Source organism: Anser anser (genome assembly GCF_964211835.1).
Source record: "Anser anser genome assembly, chromosome: 1".
Lineage (NCBI taxonomy): Eukaryota > Metazoa > Chordata > Aves > Anseriformes > Anatidae > Anser > Anser anser.
This window is the reverse complement of record NC_139720.1, coordinates 33,606,107-33,626,247: the sequence shown is the minus strand read 5'-3', so window position 1 is coordinate 33,626,247 and position 20,141 is coordinate 33,606,107. Positions and strand designations below refer to the sequence as shown.

The window sequence follows — 20,141 nt, the reverse complement described above, 5'->3', positions numbered from 1 at the left end:
CCCCGCCTCCCCGCCCGGTGCCGCCCCCCGCCCCCGGAGGACCTTTCCCACAATGCCGCCGCGGGCGGGGCGGTTTGGAGGCGTCTCGCTGGCGGCCGCCACGCCGCCTCCTCCCCTCCCTCCCCGCGCAGCGCCCCCCCGCGGGCCCCGCCGGTACCGCGCAGCCCCGTCCTGTCCCGGCGGACATGTGGCCCGGCGGCCGCTGAGCCCGCTCCGCCGCTCGGCCCCGGAGGCAGGCGGCGAGCCGCTGGAGGAAGCCCCCAGGCGGCAGCAGCAGCAGCGGCGGCGGCGGAGGCGGCGTTGGGGACAACCGGAGGCTCCGCTCCATGGTGGGGACGGCGCCAGGTAAAGCGGCGGCGGGGATGGGGAGCGCCCGGGGGGCGGCCCGGGCCCGGCGGGGCCTTCCCCTCCCTCAGGGCCCGGCGGTGCGGCTGCTCCCGGCCTGCCCGCCCCCGCCGGCCGGCTCCCAAAACGGGGCGGCTCCGGAGCCCGTCCCGGGCTGCCCCACGCCGAGCGGGGCTGGCAGGGGGCTGGCAGGGGGCTGGCAGGCCGCCGGGGCGCCGCCGCTGTGCTCCGCAGCGCTGCCCGTCCTGGGGCTCCTCAGGGAGCGTGCGGGGGGCTGGGAGACCGGCCCGCAGCGTGGCCGGCTCTGACAACGCGTTTGGCACCTGAATGCGGCACGGTTTGGTGGGGCTAACCCCTCTCCTCCCGTAATATTCCCTGCAGAGCAACTTTTCGGGAAGAACGAGGTAGCAGGGAGAGAGCCCAAAGCGTTACTGATATCTGGTATCAGCGACTGAGTTTGCCACTGGCAAAGAATCGCTTTATAAAAATGTGAACAAACTGTCGTGGCTGCTCCAGCCCAAACGATAAGTGTGTGGTGGATCGGAATGCTCTTGTTGTTGGACAACCGCTTGTGAGGCTTCACATATCTTTTTTTTTAGGAAAAAAAGCTAACTCTAGTGGCTGGTGTCGTGTTTGTGTATCGTTAACGCATCGAGCTTTTAACTCTCCTTTGGGTCAGAGCTTTAAGTGAGTTGTAGTTTAGCGCAGAATTTTACAGTTTGGGTGTTCAAACGTTCTTGTGCATGGGAGGACGGGGGAAGCCTCTAGTCAGTTTGTCGTGGTTTCTTCCTTTCTTAACATAAAGAGTGGATTTCTTAAATGAAATGTCAGTGACTAAAATCCAACGTTAGTTGGTTGATCATATAGGGTAAACCATGTCTCTTTCTTTTTTTCTTTTTTGGGAAGCTGTACTTGGAGATGCATATGCACCAAAAAAAATAGCATCCTCTTTTGCCATATGGAGAAGGCTTGGGAAAGTTCCCAAGAACTTCTTCCAAATGTTTCCTTTAGTGTTTTGTTTTTTTTTTTAATGAATATAATAACTTTTGTTTGCTTTCCTTAGAGGAGACAAGAGAAATGGGGGGGGAGGGCGGGGTACTATTTAGGTTTTTACTAAAAGTTACAATGTCAGACTTCAACAGGTTTTATTTCAGTAGTTTACAGTTACTGATGCGTTGACCTCCAGAGTGATAGATGGCCCACGTAAGAAATACACCAATTTTATTTTATGGTCCGCGTGACTTAAAGTTTGCTTCTGATTATGCAGAATGGACAAGAACTTTGTGGCCTCAGAAAAACATCATCTCTCTCTCTCATCCAAATTGTCTTAAAACAGAATGTTTTTAGGCTTTCTCTAATAAAAATAAAACTGGAGGCACTAGTTTATCTTGTGCTCGGATCACTTTAAGATGGGGAATGCTTCTCCAGGAATTTGGTGAGTTTTTTTCAATGTTAATTCGTAGAGCTCGAGCACAATACATGAAGGATCTTGAGTTTGACTCAACATGGAGATGTAAGTTTGTTGTTTTACAATTACTCAGCTGTCACTTTTAAACCACCCAGGTGATAAAGAGCTTCTTTTTGCTCTTGACTGACTGTAGTTTGAGTCACACTTTATACATGAGTTTTAGCCTCTGGCTTTATAAAACTTGTATATGGTTCTGCTCGTGATGCGTAATGGTTCGGCTCTGGTTACAAACATCTGCTTTTACCTGTTTCAGAGTTTCTTTGCTGAATATTCTCAGTTTTCCACTGTCCTGAGTACTATAAAAAGTGCAAAAACTTAGGTTAGCTAAAGTGTGCTTTATATAGTAATTGCCGTAAGGGTGGTTTGTTTCAGTTAATGTTGTGTACTGGGGGAGTGGCAGAACGCTGTTGGAAAAAGTTGGATGGGCTGACTTGTCGTGCCAGTACCGGAGTTACTGAAACCTGGCCTGCTGAGTCCACTGCTTCAGCACTGCGATTTTCTTTTTCGCTGGCAGTCTAAGCTGAGGGGTAGGAAATGTCCTTCCAGTTAACAGTAACAGAAACGTGCGGTCTAGTTCCTACTGATGTCCAAGAAGATTCTTCAGTGCTGACAACTTGTATGAATGAATTCTGAAATGCATTTGAGATTAAAGTGGGTTTTGTAAGTCTCAACATTGTTTGTTTTTTTTTTTTTTTGCCTATTTTGCCAACTTGGAGATAGAACTAGGTTTAAGGTATAAATTTAACACTATAGCCATAGATATCAGAGGCTTCTAATGTGTACACTATGTAGAGTGCTTCAGAACAAGAACTAGTTCGTGGCTTTTCGGCAGCATAGGCACGTTTTATTTCATATGTGTGTACTGGTCCGCTGTACCCTGAAGGGCAGTGACCTTGATCTGAGAGGATATGAGCGCAGTGACTTTTTTAAGCCAACAATGAGGTTGTGAGGTTGTTAACTGAGGTGATAGGTACAGTTTGCAAGCTAAAAGCTGTGAACATCTCTTTCCGGGTCTGCGAGTTGCTTGCTTCTGGTACCCCGAACCACCTGAGCACGGACAATTCCCCTGAGTAGGAAGTTAGCGGTGTGCAGTCATGAAATAACACATGAAGGGCTGCAGCTGGTGGAAGGTGAATGCGTGCATGTCTTTTAATGCTCAGCTGTCCATCACGTCTCTACGTCTAGGTTTGAGGGTGTGCTGAAGGCCGAGCGACTGTTGGAGGGACTCTCAAAGGCTGAATACGCACGATCTGTGCTTCAGTGGCCCACACCAGATTCAACAAACAGTTTTTCCCTGGCAGTTTTATTTTGTTGTTTTAAAAGCCTGTTGCTTGTAGAAACATACTGTTTTACTACAGCTTATTTTTATGGCACTTCTGATTGTTTCTCCAACTAAAAGGCTTAAGGAAAACTAATTAAACTTAACCAAATGTGAAAGTTGTCATTTCTGGGCTGGCAAAGTTGTTAACTGACGTGACAAAGGATGATCAAAATACCGCATTTAATTATCTACGAAGTAGGCAAGATTAAAATAAACTTTGTGTTAAATACATTTAGTAAGGTAACAAATATATGTACACATGTAGGCATATGTGTATCTACACATTACCTTGGTGTACATGGTGATAAAATGAACATTTTTACCCCTTCACCTTTTATTATTAAGTAATACTTTCTGTAAATTATCTTCATATAACACTAGCATTACTCTTTTTTTTTTCCCCCCAGGAAAAAGCAAAATTTGAGTTTTGATGTTAATAATCATAATAATCCAGATATTGGATTATTTTCACTAGAAATTTTGTCAATCTTCTATAAAGCAAATTTTTTTATACCATTGTGTATTTGTGTTTGAAGAGGGTTAAGGATGACTTGGTGAATGGTCCCTACGTTAGGTCACAGTTTGGTACGTGGAATAATCAGTGTGCAACCCACGCGTATTCCATCATCACAGCAACTGTATTTGATTCTGTGGCCAGTGGCATTCTTAAATTTCTGAGATGATTTCAGATTCTTTCACACATATAGATGTACAATAAAAATATATATGAATGAGGATGTAGAGAGAACTGGGGAAAAAGTTTGCTTTTTGCTATCAAGCAGAATATTGAAGAAATAAGTCTTTCAGAAGCTGTTATCTAAAGCCTAATGCTGTGGCAAAAAGCGGTATCTGGTCACTTTTTCTAATAGATGCTAATAATGATGTCTGTCTTAATGCAGATGTTATTTAAGGATTGGTGGACTCCCATTAAAATGCAGTCTTTGTTCATCTGCTATTAGGTCTGTAAGCACTGCCTAACTGTGATCTTCCTTCAAGGATACTATCTGCGAGTAAACCTGACTGATGCATTCAACGTTTGGAACTTTTCCAAACTAGTATGAAATTGCCTGGAAACGTCAAGTGCATTAACACGTGTCTCTCTTCTTGCTGCTTGGCTTTTATTAGGCTGCCAACAGTAACAGTGAGTGGGAAATCCCTGAGATCAGCATCTGGCTAGAAGTCCTCACGTACGTCCATACCTTTTGATAGCACGGCAGGACAGAACTGCAGCAGGGAAGACTTCTGCCTTTGAAATGGAGAATTTTACAAGAAACTGAGCCCTAATGGTACTCGACACTTGTGTCGACACTGTGATTCAGGTAGAATCTGAAGACAGATGAGCAGTGTTAATTAGGCTGTTCGCTGCCTAGAACAAATTACTTCAGTGATTCTGAAGATACAAGAAGGAGAGACAATGAAACACTCTGCCTTCTGTACAGCCACTGAATAATCACTTCTATGCAGTTCTGCTTGTCTTAAATGTTCTTAGTTTGCTGCCTGTGATACAAAAGGTAGCGGCCCCTGTGGACTATAGATAGGTGTTCAAGAACTAATTGCAAGTACTGTGAAACAGTTAGAGTAAAGCAGTGTGTTAGTACCTTGAACTCATTAGAGTTTCATTTGAGGTGCTACCAAATAAAGATTCCCGTAGCAACGAAGGTAATGTATACCCTTCTCTCTATACCAATGCAATTGCGTGTTGCTGTTTTTTTTTAAATGCAATTTCCCAAGTCTGAGCAAGAAGGCACCTAGTGCAACTCTGAGTAAAGCTAGTTGGCACCAGCAGTTGTTTTGTAGTTGTTATTGTGGCAAGAAGCTGTGGATGAGGATGGTGTTCATCGCTGTAAGTAGCTTCTAGCACTGGTGACATGGGAAACTTCTCTTGGAAGCTTTGCAATGAGATATAGCAATCAATTATAACAAAAGCTGGGTTGATTATTTAAGAGCTCACAGCCAAGTATTATTTTGTTTTAGGTAATTTCTTGATGCCGTCTCTGGGGTGAAAGTACCCCAGAATTGTGTTTTACATGTTTTCTTGTTAGCGGACTGTCCTCAGTAGCTGAAGGTAAAGATTATGGAGTTTGAGATACCTTTTCAAGCTCAGGTCTGGTTTTCCCCCTTTTGTGGCTAATAGCTTGTGTCACCTTTTGTCTGTTGCTACTGGTATCAAGGAAACCTTCTCTCTAATCCCTGTCTTCCATTCCTGGCTATATCTTTCTAGCTTTATTTTAGCCATCTTGAAAGTGATCACTGAGTAAGTAAGGGCTGTGAAAGCCAGATGAACAGTAATTGAAACTGCTTACTCCCCATCTATCTGCTGCTTCTCAAATGGCATCTAATGCATTGCTCTACAAGTACTGGAAGAGATTTTGTGCAAAATAAGATGCTCAAGATTGTTTCAATTGTCATGATAAAACCTATGCAAGCTCCGTATTTTTACACCACTTTCCAAAAATAGTGTTTTTTGTCTGACATTTATAAGTGGTTAGTGTAGGTCTTTGACCGCAGCTTATAAAATACTGTTATTCAAAGGGAAAAGGAGCTCGAGAACCATGGTTTTTAACATCATAGCTTTCATCTAGTACTTCTTTAAGAGTATGCCTCAGCAAGGCAAAACACTTAGAAATGGCCATGCTACTTTCTTTGTCCTGTTTGTAAATCAATGCCTGTGTATTTTGAATGTAAGCTGAAATTAGTTCTTATGGAGATGAAGGTTTTCATAGGTTCCAAAAGAGCATGTTATATCACTGAGCTCTTCATTTGATGTTTAAAGCGAAAGAACAGCAGGCTTTTAATAGAGGACTCAAATTCAGTGTATTTTTAACAAGGGTGTGGGTATGGTTCTATGTGATCTTCTGGAGTGCGTTTTTCAGTTTAAATCCAGAAAATGATACAGGAGCCTATGGACTGCATAATTCTACTCAAGGGATGCCATTGTTTGCAGGAATTCAAGATTCAGAAGCTGAGCAATAAGACTACCATAATGTAGGTGGAAGAAAAAATAATGGTAATCTGTAAATGGACAATTACATGTTATTTCTTCCTTTGCTAGATTCAGCCCTTTCTCTTTTTTTGGCTCAATATAATATTCTAATCACCTACCACTCTGGTTTTGTTGCCACATTTTTTATTTTATTTTTTTACTTCTTAAATATGCTTGCCATTGCTGTGACCCTGGAGCTTTTCGTTTGAGGTCAGTCTTACTCTGTCTCTTACTCTACCACTTTTGCCATCCGTTTTCCTTCCCCTGTTAAAAGGTCTTAGCTTTTCCACTTCTCGCTGTCTTTGCAAGGTGTTTTTGGTTCATCTCCTGCATCCCTGGTGTGTAAGCCCCGCCGCTTGGGCATGTTTAGGATGGTATTAAGAAACATAAAGATGGTCTTCCGAGTTTCTTTAGCATCGGAGAAGTGATTGCAGCAAGCCCTGCTGTGTTGCCATAGCACTGGCTGAAGTATGCTCATTCATCTTGTGGGAATGCTGCATGTGCAGAGTAGCAATGGGATAGGAACTTGAAATTATTAGTGTATGCTGAGCACAGATCTAACTTATGGGGAGAAAATAAATGCAACGACTAACAAAGATTTCCTGAGTTAATGCAAAGTTTTTTTTTTTTCAGATTTGTGCCCTGGCTAGGTCTGGAAGGGTTACTTGTGTGGAAAGCGTGTTCTTGATCTCGGTGACCCACTGCCAAGTATCTGCTCTTGGGTGGAAAGCATGAAAATATTGGTGCTTGCTTCCAAGTGGCTAGGAAAAAAAAAAAAAAAGAACGCTTTAACTGTTCTTGGAAATGGCTGAGCCATTTTTGCTGACTTTGGTATGTAATGCTATCCCTTCCAGCTGCAAAAGTATACGTGTGACTCAGGACCCTCAGGAGAGGAAGATGGGGTCGTGAGTTTATGCTGACTTGGTTTAGTTGCCCGAACCGTGTGCACCATGACAATAGTATCTAATCCCCAATTAGTTCCTGTTGTTTGCAAATCTCAATTTCACACAACTCAGTCACGGGTTGCTTGGAAGAAACACCTAAGTGCTGAATTGTATGTTTAGTGAGAGGACGTCGCGTTGTCTGTTTTCTGTTGCGTATTTCTTTGTGTGATGTTAATGGCTGTGATACCTGCGTGTTTACCAGCAGTGTGTGGAGCAGCGTGATTTAGCCCTGGCGCACAGGTGTGTTCTCCCTGTGGGAACAGTCGTGGCACAGTGCTTGTTCTGGGGGGGTTTCTCACCATACGCATGGCACAGCACAACAGGCACCGTGCTTATTGCCTTGTATTGAAAATAACTGCTTTGGAAAGCAAAATAAGGTCCTCTTTTAATTTCTGAGTATACATTTTATGTTGTATCAGTCCTCAGAAGCTTCTGTTCATCCTGGCCGCTGTATAAATGAACTGGCTTTTGCGTGGGATAGTGGCTCCATGATGTGTTAAACCCTGTCTTAGGGCTGTCGTGGGCCCAGCCATAAACTTCTGTACAGACTAGGCCTGGGATTTGTCTTTTGTGATTCAGGATGCTTTTGGAAAGCAGCGTTACGAGTGGCAGTCCTACCCTGCCAAGTAGCCTTACTCCGATGCCTAGGTAAGCTATGCAGCTTTGTCCCCAGCACTTCTGCATCCTCAGGAGCTGACAGAGGCTTGAGTAAGGCTTGTCTCCTGTCAGAACAGAAAGGTCGTTGCTTGCAAACAAGAGAAATTTCTCTAAAGAGGCAGTAGGGAGATGAGTGTGGCTTTGAAGTGCAGGTTAGATATCAGCTGTGAATATATACTTTGAATCAAATGAGACTGCACCCTTACAACTCCTAACAGTGATTTTTTTTCCTTGCTGATTAACAAGCTTAGCTTCGTTTAGTTCTTAGTCAGAACTAAACATGCCTGAGCACTGGCCATCTTGGCTGTCAGTGGTCACGCCGAATGTACCGATGATGCAGAGGTGTCATTTCTCCATAGTTTATGTATGTAAATTCGTGTGGTCTGAGTTAACCTCACAGATATGCAAAATGCTGGCTAACTGATTCAGATTGACTTGCAGAGGGAATCTGCCGAGACAGTGTTTCTCATTGCAGCTTACTGGCTATGAACTCTTAATGTAAGTTCAGGACACGGCCCAAACTTTGCCACCTATCCTAGTGGAACAAAGTATGTTACGGTTGGCGGTGCAGAAAGATGAGAAATGAAATTTGCTTTCTGTAGGTAATTAAGTGTCAGTGCCAGGAAGGTAACTAGTTTGGTACCCAGCTCAAATTTGTCATGTCTCAAAGCTCCTAACTGCTGTGCAAGCTTGTTACCAGCTCTTCTTCACTTCTTTGTGAGCTTCCTCAGAAATGGGTCTCAGCCTTGCGTGGTAGAATGGTCAGGATGGATGTGTGTGAGGTAGCTTTCTTCAGTGCGTTTTTGACAAAGATATTTGAAAAAGAGTGAATATCCCTTTGTTCTAACTCTCTTAGTCAAACATGATACCTTTCCTGACTTGTGGAAATAGCAGTCTTCCTGTGGGTTGCCCCGGTAGTTGTGTAGATATTTATGGTTCTGGTGAGCGAAGCAGTAGAGACCAAAAGAGCCCTCGTGTATTTCCTTTTTTTGGAGGGGGTAGGGGTATAACACTTTGAGTCTTAGTGCCCCATGTTCTCCTAAGTTGCATACTTAAGACTGAGATGGCTTCTTGGGGTGGTATTTGGAGTTTTGCCAGAGACTCTGATGTTTATCAACTGATGTTTAGCACGAGACCTTTGACTTTGTCCTTTTGTTATCTCTTGTTCCTCAGTACTAATATTGCATTTCTTCGGTAGCCTACCTACCTACTTTTCTTTATTAGAATCACGGAATGTCCTGAGTTGGAAGGGACCCCCAAGGATCATCAAGTCCAACTCTTGGCTCCACACAGGACCACCCAAAAACCAGGCCATGTATCTGAGAGCATTGTCCAAACGCTTCAAGGAACTCCAGCAGGCTCAGTGCCATGACCACTGCCCTGGGGAGCCTGTTCCAGCATACAAGATACAAACTGATGAGAAGGAGAGGAATGCAAAGGCTGGTAGATCAGGTGGCCAGCTGCATGGCTGGGATTCTGGCATGAAGGAATGCTTGGCCTATGCATGAGTTTCCCAGGACAGGAGATATGGGAAGTTCCCTTAATATACACTTGTTGTTGCTGCTATTGTCAGTCTGGATGTGTGTAAATCTGTTGAGTTGGGGGTTTCTTTTAGCTTTGATAAAGCTCTTAAATAAGAATTGTTAAGTTGGCATCATGCTTTTGATGCAGGTATTAATGGCAAAATGCGAGTCTTATAAATGTTGCCCTTTTTTTGAAATTGGCAGCATGCTTGGTTTAGTTCTGTTTTACTGGAGCTTTTTGGATAGTGACTTTTCTTAGTAGGCCTATAACGTGATTACACTCTGCTACGCATGTGAATAACGTATAATGAATAAAGTATTCTCCCGTTACTGTTAGGGAATGTAGAGCACTGAAAGAACTTGTAGATGAGTGTGACTTGTCAGCACTGTTGTACATAAAATAGCGGTTCTGACATTGCTTGGCTAGCTTCTTATCCTGCCCAATAAACTGAAGGGGTTTAAATGTTAGGAGCTAGAATTCAGTCTGGTCTGTACCAGCACATACCAACCTGTAAAAGCCATGGTGTTCCCTGCTGTTGTTTCACCTGTGTCTTACGGGTGCTCTTCTGTTAAACTTCAGTGAAGAATACTGCCTACTCCCTTGACTTGATTTTTAAAAGGTTCCTATGGCGTGTCTTAAGCCAGGTTGTGTTACAAACTTATGCAGGAAGGAAATTATTACCCTCTGTGCCCACTGTGAGGCTCTAAATCTGCCTTGAAACCCATAGCTCTTCTGATGGTCAGGCTGCTAGATGTGATAATCAGAGCCATTGCAGCAATTCCTCAAGCTTTACCTTGCATTTTCATGGAGTTGGCAGATAATCTATGTACCGGCATGTCCATGTAGGGGGGCAGTTTGACAAGAAAGTCTTAGCTATTCCAGCACCTTGTTGCTGTCAAAAGGGATAATCCTGTTCTATCTTTTCCCTCACCCATTTTTTTTTTTTTACTTGTAATTTCTTTGGCATATGTCTGCTACTGGTGGCACCAAGCTGTTAGATTAGATTAACTCTCTTGGGTAATTGCATCCTCAGTGGGTTTGCAAAGACTCTTTAAATCAGCAGCGTCTCCTTGGCTGAATAGCACTGATTCGTTCTGAGACACTGGATCCACATGAATAGGCTTAAACCACCAAGAAGGGTTTTTCTTCATTCTCCAAAGCTTAGCACTGGTCTCCTTCTTTCTCTGCATCTTTGGTTCTATGGCATTCCATTTGGGAATGCATACAAGGTGCAAATTGACCATACAAAGAGTAAAGATCCTCTTTAAAAGGTCTCCTTTGAGTGCACCAGTTGATTCTATTCTCGCTGGTGTTCTGGGCCACGAGATTCCTCTACACTACAGAACAAATCCAGGATAACTGCTTCAGATCCTCAGTGTGTAGTCCTCATTTATTGCAGGGCAAACAACATTACTGAGTTGTCAGTTGAAACAAGTCAACCTTCCGGGCTCTTCAGACAGCTTAAAAGTTTTTCTGAATAAAAAGAACTGTGAGGGTTCCTGATGTATACTTGCAAATACACAGTGGTTTCTTCCTTTTCTTGGAATATGTGTTGTGCTAGAATAAGTGGTACAAATAGGTTAAAAAAATCTTTTCAAGTGTTCAGCTTCTACTGGAAATATCATTTCCTCAGTCCATCTCTACAATGGCACAGGGCTTTTGGCGGAAGTTCTCAATGTTCATCAGCAGTTGGACATGTCTTAATGGTCCAGTGGTCATGGTGAGCCCATTTGGAGAGCTCTAGTGGATTCTCGGTGTTCTATCATTAGTTACTAAAATTCTTTGGTTTTGTACACATCTAACTGTCAAGATGTGTTTTCCTTAAAAACGTGCTTGCTGAAGGAAGAGTCTTAAACCTCCTTCCAAGGTTTGTTAAAGATCAACAAAATGTATAGGGCAGGATAGAGCCCTACTTTTTGCTGCCCCCCAAAATTGATGGGAGTAAAGGGTGTTACTGTAGTTTTATTAACCAAATGCATTTCTGTATGCGGAATGTATAGCTGACTGTTTTGGTTTTGAAACAGATTGTGTTTTGAGTTAGTGAAGAAATAAAAATGCAAGCAGTAGAATGCCCTACTCTTCTTAAAATAACAGAAAATGTTTTTGTAGAAACAGAACAGTCAAAACAAATCACTCCTTTAAATTCAGATGCAACGCGTGTCTAAGTTGGAAGGTTGTATACAAACGTTTCCTAAGTTAAGTCCCTTAAGGAAACAAGAATAAAAAAGTATTGGACATCATTTTGCATTTGCTTACTGGAGGTTTTGTTGCATGCTCTTGATTTTTATCCTCCTTTCTAAAACGAACAAGTGTACTTCTGTGTAGACAGGTCTGTGGATTGTGACCGTATTGGAGGAGGAGTATATTGAGTTGTTGCATTTACTGGGCATGAAGAGTGCTTGTGAAGACTTTTGTCTTGTAGTTAGTCAAAAAGCAGACACAATTCCATTTGTCAGTTGCTACACTGCTGTTCATTTTTGTCCAATGATTTTTCTGTGCCTACCTAAAATTAAGACTTTAATGTGATAGGTTTTAGTTCAATGGGACACGGCGTTGCATGACTTCGAACAGACCAAGGTTTTTCTCTGCATGCACAGTGAATTAGTGTTGAAATACATCTGTGTTTTTAGGATGAGTTCTACGTAGTAGCCTGTGTTAACAGAAAAGGTTGTCACACTTTAAATTTTTGTGATATAGAAGATTTAGTGATTAAATGGCATATTGGTCTGCATCAAGGAGATGGCCAAGTATATCACGAAGCCAAGTTCTTAAGGCCGATGGTAACAAATCTATTCCCACAGTAAATGATTAACTTTAAGCACTTCTGTTGGGAAATGTCTTTGGTGTTTGCCTTTCTTGAAGACAAGAACTGGAATTTCCTGTGAATAATAACCTAGGAACTTAAACGTTTAACTCCATTAAAATAACGGGGAGAAAAGGGGGGTACTTGTGATAGTGTCCTTGTTCACTATTTTCATTTTAATATACCAGAGTATTCTTGTCTTTATCTCAAATTAAATAGATTAAATAACATTTAGTGAGTTTAAATAAGCTGTTTCCATTACAAAGTAATTCCATTGAAAACCAGAAAAATACCACCTTGGCTATAATGCCGTCCTATCTTTACACATTCTTAAGAAGTATTTCTCTTTAGAGTTGTGGTTTTTTGTTTGTTTGTTTTTGTTGTTGTTATGCTTTTGTTTCTGTCTTGTTAAATGCCTTGCATATGTAGGTCTTGGGGTATCTTCTAATATCTCACATCAACAACTGAATAGCTGTAACTAAGTGAAAAATGTGTTGGTCATAAGCGAAGGAAATTTGGTGTAAGTACTCTAGCTATTGACATTCAAATATATATCAGCCTTATTGGACATGATCGGTCATGGATGTGACTGGATCTTCATGTAAGATCATACAACTTGGTAACTGGGAGGATCTCACAAAAAAACTGATCTCAACTCTTTCACTGTCTGTCCTCAGCCAAGACTACAGATTTCTTCTGTGGCATGCAACTGTGATGAAAAATTCTGAGAAATACTTCCAAATCTTGCTTAAATTTAAAAGAATCTAAAGGAATGTCACATCTGGGGACAAAAAAACCCTCTATTTTCTGTACTGCCTGTTCTTTTTAAACCACTAAGTTCTCTTTTACTGTTTTTAATTTTATAAATATAACAGTGGTCTTTAGTATTAACTCTTGCTACTCTACTGGCTGTGAAGCCCCTCTTAAAACAGTGAGAAAATAGTCTTTCTGAAGTTCATTTGTTAAATACTATATAGATTTTGGTGAAGTTTTATACTTTTTAAATATAAACTAATATATATTAATACTACTGAACTAATTTGTATTAAATTCCTGTGTTGTGAGAAATGCACAGTGTCAAACTGGCAAAAAGTTGAGCTGTGACATGCATTAGTGGCACTCAGAACCTGTTTAAATGTTAGGTTTGTGGGAAGAACGATGCAACACGGCACAAACATTTGCAGTCGCTGCACATCTCGGATTTACTGATATTTTGTCAAAATCTTAGGATGAGTTTTGCTAATTACTGTCACTGTGCAAGAATTTCTGGGATGTCTTTGTGTCTAGAAAGAGTACAATAAAGGAAAGGTTACTCTTTCTGGGGAAAAAAAATCTAAAGAGTTTCTGTGGGTTCTATTTCTACGAGCTGCCTTAGTTATCTCAAGACCTCTGTTATAATAAGCATGAACTCTACTGCTACTCCTTAAGTTACAATTTGGTATCCAAACTCTATTTTTTTTTCTCCTGTGGATGGGTGCACAATGTGGAATTCTCTTGTCTGCGTGATGCATCCTAAGGGTCTTAGGAATGAGGACTTTTTGTGGATTTGTCTGCTTCTGTGAAAGCATTGCTGAGGTTTTGTTAACACGTACTACATACAAAAGGAACGTCTCTGTTTAAACATAAAACATGTATACTGCACGCCGTCACCTGATTTAAACTTTTTGGAACCAAAGCCACTTAAAAGTCCCGTTGCAAATCAGAGGGAAAACAAAAAGCCTTGATCTCTTATTTTAAGTCCAGATATGTTTTTTTGTGGTCTTATCTGTCCTAATTTGATGCGGATTTGCGGATTTCACTTGTTCAAGATGTGAAGCTTTACTGTAGCAGTTTGGCTTTTGTTGAGTTTCATCCTTGCCTAGCCTGCGAAGGTTATTTATTGGTGGCTTTGTCAATGGTGGCTGTGTTAACAGAGCTTGTCTGCAACTTAGCGGCATTGACTGTAGCACAGCCTGTATTAATATTAGTGTTGGTAACTGCTCTAGGTTACCAAAAGGTGGAATTTCCTTCCACCTGGGGTCTTTCCTTCTTTCCCCCAGCTGACTAAATGTGTAAGGGTGATGTGTGTGTGTGTGTGTGTGTTTGAAAAGCAGCTTCTAATGGGAACACTGATGCACTTTAGAATTCTAATACAGATTTCTACGTAGTTTCACAGTTTCGACCGCTTCTTTAATGAACTGTGTTTGGGGCACAGCTCAGAGCCCTGCTTTCTTGGGTGCCTACAAAAGCGAGGAGTGTGCTGTGTGATGGGTATCTGCAGGAGTGTTTCTTTTCCCAGTAAGAAGCCGTGATCATTGAAACACTTCCTACTGCCAAGATCAAGCAATAAAGATTTGATGAGAAGAAAAGTTTTAGGAGGCAAATTCTGCCTCTCCCACCCTCCTGGATATCCAGCTAGTAAAGAAAAAACAGTGTGGTTTTCAAGTGAAATAAAGGAAGTTTAGCTGACGAGCATGGTCGTGGTGTTCTGGGCTGTCATTACTTTTTCTAGTAAAGCCATTAAAGAGTAAGGGCTTGAAATCTCAGTCAGCTTGGTTCAGGTCTGAATACTTACGTAGTAAATCTTAGTCATTTCTCAGTCATTCAATCCCTTGTGAAGCTTTAATTGGTTCTTTCAAATAGTAATAGTTTAAAAAGTTTATAGAGTTCAGAACAAAAGCACTGGTTTCTCTAGGGCTGTTGGGTTGGTGGTTTAGGTGTTCGTGGGATCTCTGGTGCGACCACAGCAGGTTGAAATGCAAGAGATTCAGACGTAGGTGTGGATGCTTTTCCAAGCGTATTTCATTCCGCACGTTGTGGGTGAGCCATCCAAAGAACATATTCTTGCTGTTTATTACGTGATACCAAGTTCTTTGGACCTTTATGGCGTTGATCCCAAGGACATGCTCTCTTCTTGCTATTCCTATTCCATACAACTCCTTTGGATAACACTTAAAAGGTGCATCCTCTCCATCGCTCATACTGCACTAAAATGCACGGGTGAATTGCTCTCTTGCTTGATATTGCAAGATCCTTCCCCTTTATTCTCTCCTGGGTGTTAATAGTTCTAATTGTATGGCAAAAGCAAGAAGCAAGCAAATGTAAGCTGCTTTCATTTTTTTTGCTTTCCACTACCACTGGGATGCTAGGAGTGGAAAGCAACTAGCTCTGCTGGTTCTTTTGTGTTTAATTTTGTTGCTTCAACCATTTGTGAAGAGCAATTTACAAGAGGTTAGTTACTGCAGTGTTAAATGGGGTGGTTTGCATAGAAACTTAGCAATGCATTTAACTTTTAAAAGTTAAAGCACCGTTGGTGGTCTTAAAACACTGCAAAAACTTTGCATTTGTTGAACAAAGACAATTTTTGAGTTGGAAGTATCGGTTGCTAGACAGCATTAATGATACCCATAAATTGCAAACAGACTGTAAAAGATCTGTATCTGACTCCTAACGTCATGTGTTTCTACTCTACAAAGGTATAATGAAATGAAGAGCGCTGGAGAGCACTCATTATGTCCATAGTGGTCAGTTTTATCTTCAAGTTGCAATATAAATGAACTGTGTAAACTATTTCTATGTTTTCCAGACTACATTTTGTAAGAAGATGAGGAACAGAAAGCAGTGTATTCAAGACACAGAGGGCCAGAAGCATGAAGGCATGGAAGGTAAAGTCTGTGTGTGAAAACGTTCAAGTGTATTATTCAGGTTCGAGCTGTGAAAGGTCAGATTTTACATTTGTTCTCTCAATTAGTATGCTGCTTGTTTTGAAAGAAGTTGTGTAAACATAACTATCTCATCATAATATTTTCTTTGTCCTGTGGAGTCCCTGTATCCTTTCCCATGAATTCTGTTTTTCACTTGTTGACTTCTACTAGCAGAACAAAAATAGAAATGGCAATTGCTATTCAGAAAAATAATTAAAGTAAAATTCATTGAAGGAAAGCTCGTCTCCTTTTGTTTAAATTGGGATCTGTTTTCATTATGCAAAAATGCTCCCGATTTTGTTAAATGTACTTGATTAGGTAAATATTTGAGGATGGTCAGATTAAAATAGTTCTGAGACTGGAAAACTAGAATAAAGGTAGACTATGTATATATAAGGATAATGAGTATAGGATATGCTGGGCTAAGTATTGCATGGAGAGAGTGGACTTACGTGATTTCAGAAGAGCAATGAGTAAATGACTCCGTGAGCAGTAGGAAATACTGTGATGCTTTCCATATTTAACACTAGAGCTAATAGACATCAATAGCACTAGAGCTAGATTTCCTTTAACAGCAAGTCGTGAGACAGTGTTCTATGGAATATGTTGCACAGTACTTTTCACCTGAAGTATATGCTTGGAACTACTCTTCTGGCCAGCATCTTGACTGTATTAGACCCAAAAACTTGATTAATCTGCTTCCAACTACACAAAAATGTATTTTATTGCCTTATTATTCAAATCTACAAAGACTTTGTTTCAAAAAAACTGACAAAAATTCCGAGTGTCAATGTTCATAATACCAGGTGAAGAAAAGGAAGAAAGCTGTTCCTGTTCTACTTTATTATATGACGGTAGCACATGCCCCATCTGTCTGAATGGCCTTCTAGAACAAGAGATCGGTGTTCCTGAGAGCTGCAGTCATACCTTCTGCATGACTTGTATTCTTAAATGGGCTGAGGTAAGACCGAGAACCAAAGTGTGTTTTTCTTTTATTCAGCATAAGAAAATAGGTTTGATATGACTTGATATAAACTGGTCAATGAAGCACTTTTATATGTAGATCATGCAAAACCACCTCTTTAGTGTAACGAAGGACTTTGTGTTTTCTTTCACTAACCATCGTGCCTTTTTAATGGTTACTAGGGTTTAGGGATCAGTAAAAAATGGTGATGGCAGTTCAGAAGATCAGACAGTATTATGTACGTCATAATATTGCAGTATCATTAACTTAATCTTGCTTATCTTCTGTGCTGTTTCTCACCTGTGAACTCTAAGGACTGAGACCAATTGGTTTTCATGTTAGTTTACAAAGCAAGTCTGATAAAACCTTGGGTTTTCTAATTATAGTTATTGGCATGTATCCCATAATAGCCATACCTTTGTAGATAGTGCTAGAACCTTAAAGGAAAATGACTTGTTGAACTAATTATTATTTATTGTTCTGTTTAATCCCCTTTTCTTCACATGTCCTGTAGTCTTTGCATTAAGTCTTTAAGATCTTTGACTTTCCTGTAGCAGTTTCAATTGTCAATATAAAACACCAAATTAGAATTACCTTATGCTATATTGTGGTGGGGGACACAACACTTGCTCTAATGAGGTGCAACTTGTGAGGTTTTTGTCCTGCTTCTGTGCACTTGAACAAGTTATTTATTGCAGAATCAATAGGAGACATCGCTACATGGTTTCTTTATGATAAGTTTCTTTTGAAGTTGTTATTTTGGTTTTAGTATTTCCTTGAGAAGGTTGTTATCACTTGTGTGTGTGTATGTACATATACAATACACTTATGTATTTCTTTGCTTGTTTTTAACCTTATTTTTTGTGTTCTTTTATTACTGAAGATAGGTAGTAAGACAAATCATTTCTCTGAAGCCACATGAAATCTTCAGAAAGTGTTAAAGGTTATCAGATGAAACTTAATTTATATTTACAAAACAGATAATAAACTAAGTCCCTCTCCTATTGCCAGATTTGCTGTTCTGCAAATGATTATGATGCTTTTATTTAGCAGTGAATGACAAATTCTCATCCACAGCTTTATCCTGACTTCCTTAGCTGATTGTTATTATGGCAGCTGAAAGGCAATAAACAGTAACGGGCACAGGGAGGTAAAGCAGTACAGTAGACTGAAGGCTTGCTGCTGGATTTAAACTTGTTCACATTGTCTAACGGATGCTTTTAAGCCCAAAGAGGAAAGGAAAACTTTTTCATATCATTCACTTTCAAACTCTTTAAATTTTTTGTCATGTCAAATTTATTTTAGCATGAAATGCTATACAAATAGAATAAAATAAATTCTGCTCTTAAGAGTTTACAAGTGAACTAAATGTGATGCCATAAAAATAGTGGGGGGTTGCTTTTAAAGCTACTTAAGGCTTATACTGCTTCTTTCTATTAGTGACATCAGATGGGTAAAACCACCCATCTTTCCTCCTCTGAGGACGCTCTATGGCAGGACCTGTTCAGTGCATGAAACTATTGCCTAATCTCATAGTTTTTTTATTGTTTTGAAAGCTAAGTTGTTAAGAGGTTTCAGCTCTGAGAAACAGATGAGGTTTTGCAGCTTGGACTGATAGAAACATTACAAGCATGTGGCTATATGAAGCACAGTAGTGCCATGTATTTTTTGTGTCCACTGTTAGTATTTAGTAAGTAAATGTTTTTGTTCAAGTATTCTTTCTTGGGTATAAATAAATTGGTTTTAAAAACACTTTTCCTGTTTTTCTAAGTGTTGGAGTATAATAGGACTGAGCATAAGACTCCAAATGTTTTATTTTTAAAGATTTTGCTGAACGTTTACATTCCGGGATGAGCTGTGTTGCATAACTACAGTTGTGCTTCATATACTCAAAGGCTTTGCCAGCAATCTGTGTTCAAGTTGGGTGCTTTTTCTATCCTGTGTTGCATCCAGGATTCAAAACACAACAGGATCAACCATTTATCTAAATTGCTATTTTTAACTTGTGCAAAATCACTGTTTTTCTGAGAGTTTATGGCTCTTACGTGTAACTGTGTATGTCCTAATTAAAACCTGGACAGTTTAGGTAGATGGTAAATGTGTTTGCCATTTTGCTCCCTTTTCTAGCAATGGAAGACTTCCAATATTATTATTACAGGGAGATGTCCTGTACCCACAGGTTTTCTTTATGCAACCAGCAGCAATAGCACTCTGAAGATCTTCTTTTGTAAAAAGATATATATGTTGCTTTTAAGTGAGTGTCTGCTGATTGACTCAGTGAAGGGGTAAAAATAGATAGGGAATTTGCCACGACACATTAGATACGTTAGGTCCCAATGACTAAATCTGAACATTTAGTTTCAGAATTCAGTGGCATTACAGCTGAGTTAGTGCCATATTTTCTTTCCTTTTGAGAAAAGGTGTCCACTTTCTAAAGAAGAAATGAAAGGAAGATTAGAATCCGCACTAAGAGAAGTTAGTCTTCAAATGAACTTTATTTTAAAATGTTGCCTGAACTGTTCTGTCCTCCACAGCTATGTTTATTGCAGTTAATTGTGGCATCCGAGAGTATTGCTGTGCCGTAGGTTTCTGTTGCCTATGCTATTAAACTCTCCTGTGCTATTAGACTCTCATCTTGTGTGCCTTTGGCCGTGCTAACCTGTGCTCTCCCAAGAACTCCTGGGCAGGTGAAAGGACAGGGAATGGTTTCAGTGGGATCAGCATCAATGGGATTCATCCTGTGCTAGCTGTCATCCACCTCTGTAAGCCGACATCGTGTAACTTCATAATGTAGACTTTCAAGCTTGAGACTTTGTATTTCAGGGAGGGATGTTAGAAGATCATGAACAGTGACAAACGCTTATGTCTACATCTGGAGCTAAGGCTATTGGGCACAGCCTTCAGTGAGAGCGCTGAAGGGAAGCGGAAGGGCTACCTTTGATATAAAGAACACGTGTGTAATAACATCGCTGTGTGGGCAGAATAAAGAGGGGGCTTTGGCCATTGCTCAGTGTAAGAACTGCTCTGGAGTCTTGGAACACCTTCAGTACTGTAGTGTTGTATCAAGGGAAGTAGTTACATGTGTTTCTCATGTAACAGATCAAAACTATAAATGGTGAGCTTGTATTTCATGTTTGAACTGGGAAGCACACCTGTTCTAGTTTGTTATGAGCAGGTCTGAAAGCAGTTAAGTAAAGCTTAAGAGGTTGACTTTTCTATGAGAAGCAGATACAAAGAGTAGCCTAAAAAACCTCAGCTAAGATGACTGCTCGAGCAGCAAGCGTCTTGTCTGCACACATTAGAAGAAAACTACTATTTTGTCGTCAAATATGACAATCTTATGTTAGAGGAGATAAAACATTTATTCTTCTCTACTGCAGGCGTTTTAACTTCTTAACTTCCCTTCTGTTTTTGAGTGCCAATAAATACACCAGAGAACTGTCTTTGTT

The 20,141-nt window shown here is 40.7% G+C and overlaps 1 protein-coding gene across 2 annotated transcripts in view; it reads left to right on the top strand.

The window, feature by feature from the left end:
• Window positions 1-77: 77 nt before the first annotated feature.
• The window catches only part of SCAF11 (SR-related CTD associated factor 11), a 47,902-nt gene continuing 27,838 nt past the window's right edge, over window positions 78-20,141 (top strand). Inside the window, exons 1-3 of one of the 2 annotated variants that reach the window (XM_083845524.1) lie at window positions 78-345; window positions 15,611-15,689; window positions 16,535-16,689. In XM_083845524.1, coding sequence (XP_083701650.1) covers window positions 15,629-15,689; window positions 16,535-16,689 — 216 coding nt within the window. In that variant the 5' untranslated portion in view covers window positions 78-345; window positions 15,611-15,628. The remainder of the gene's footprint in view (window positions 346-15,610; window positions 15,690-16,534; window positions 16,690-20,141) is intronic. The other variant, XM_083845523.1, reaches the window with a different exon arrangement.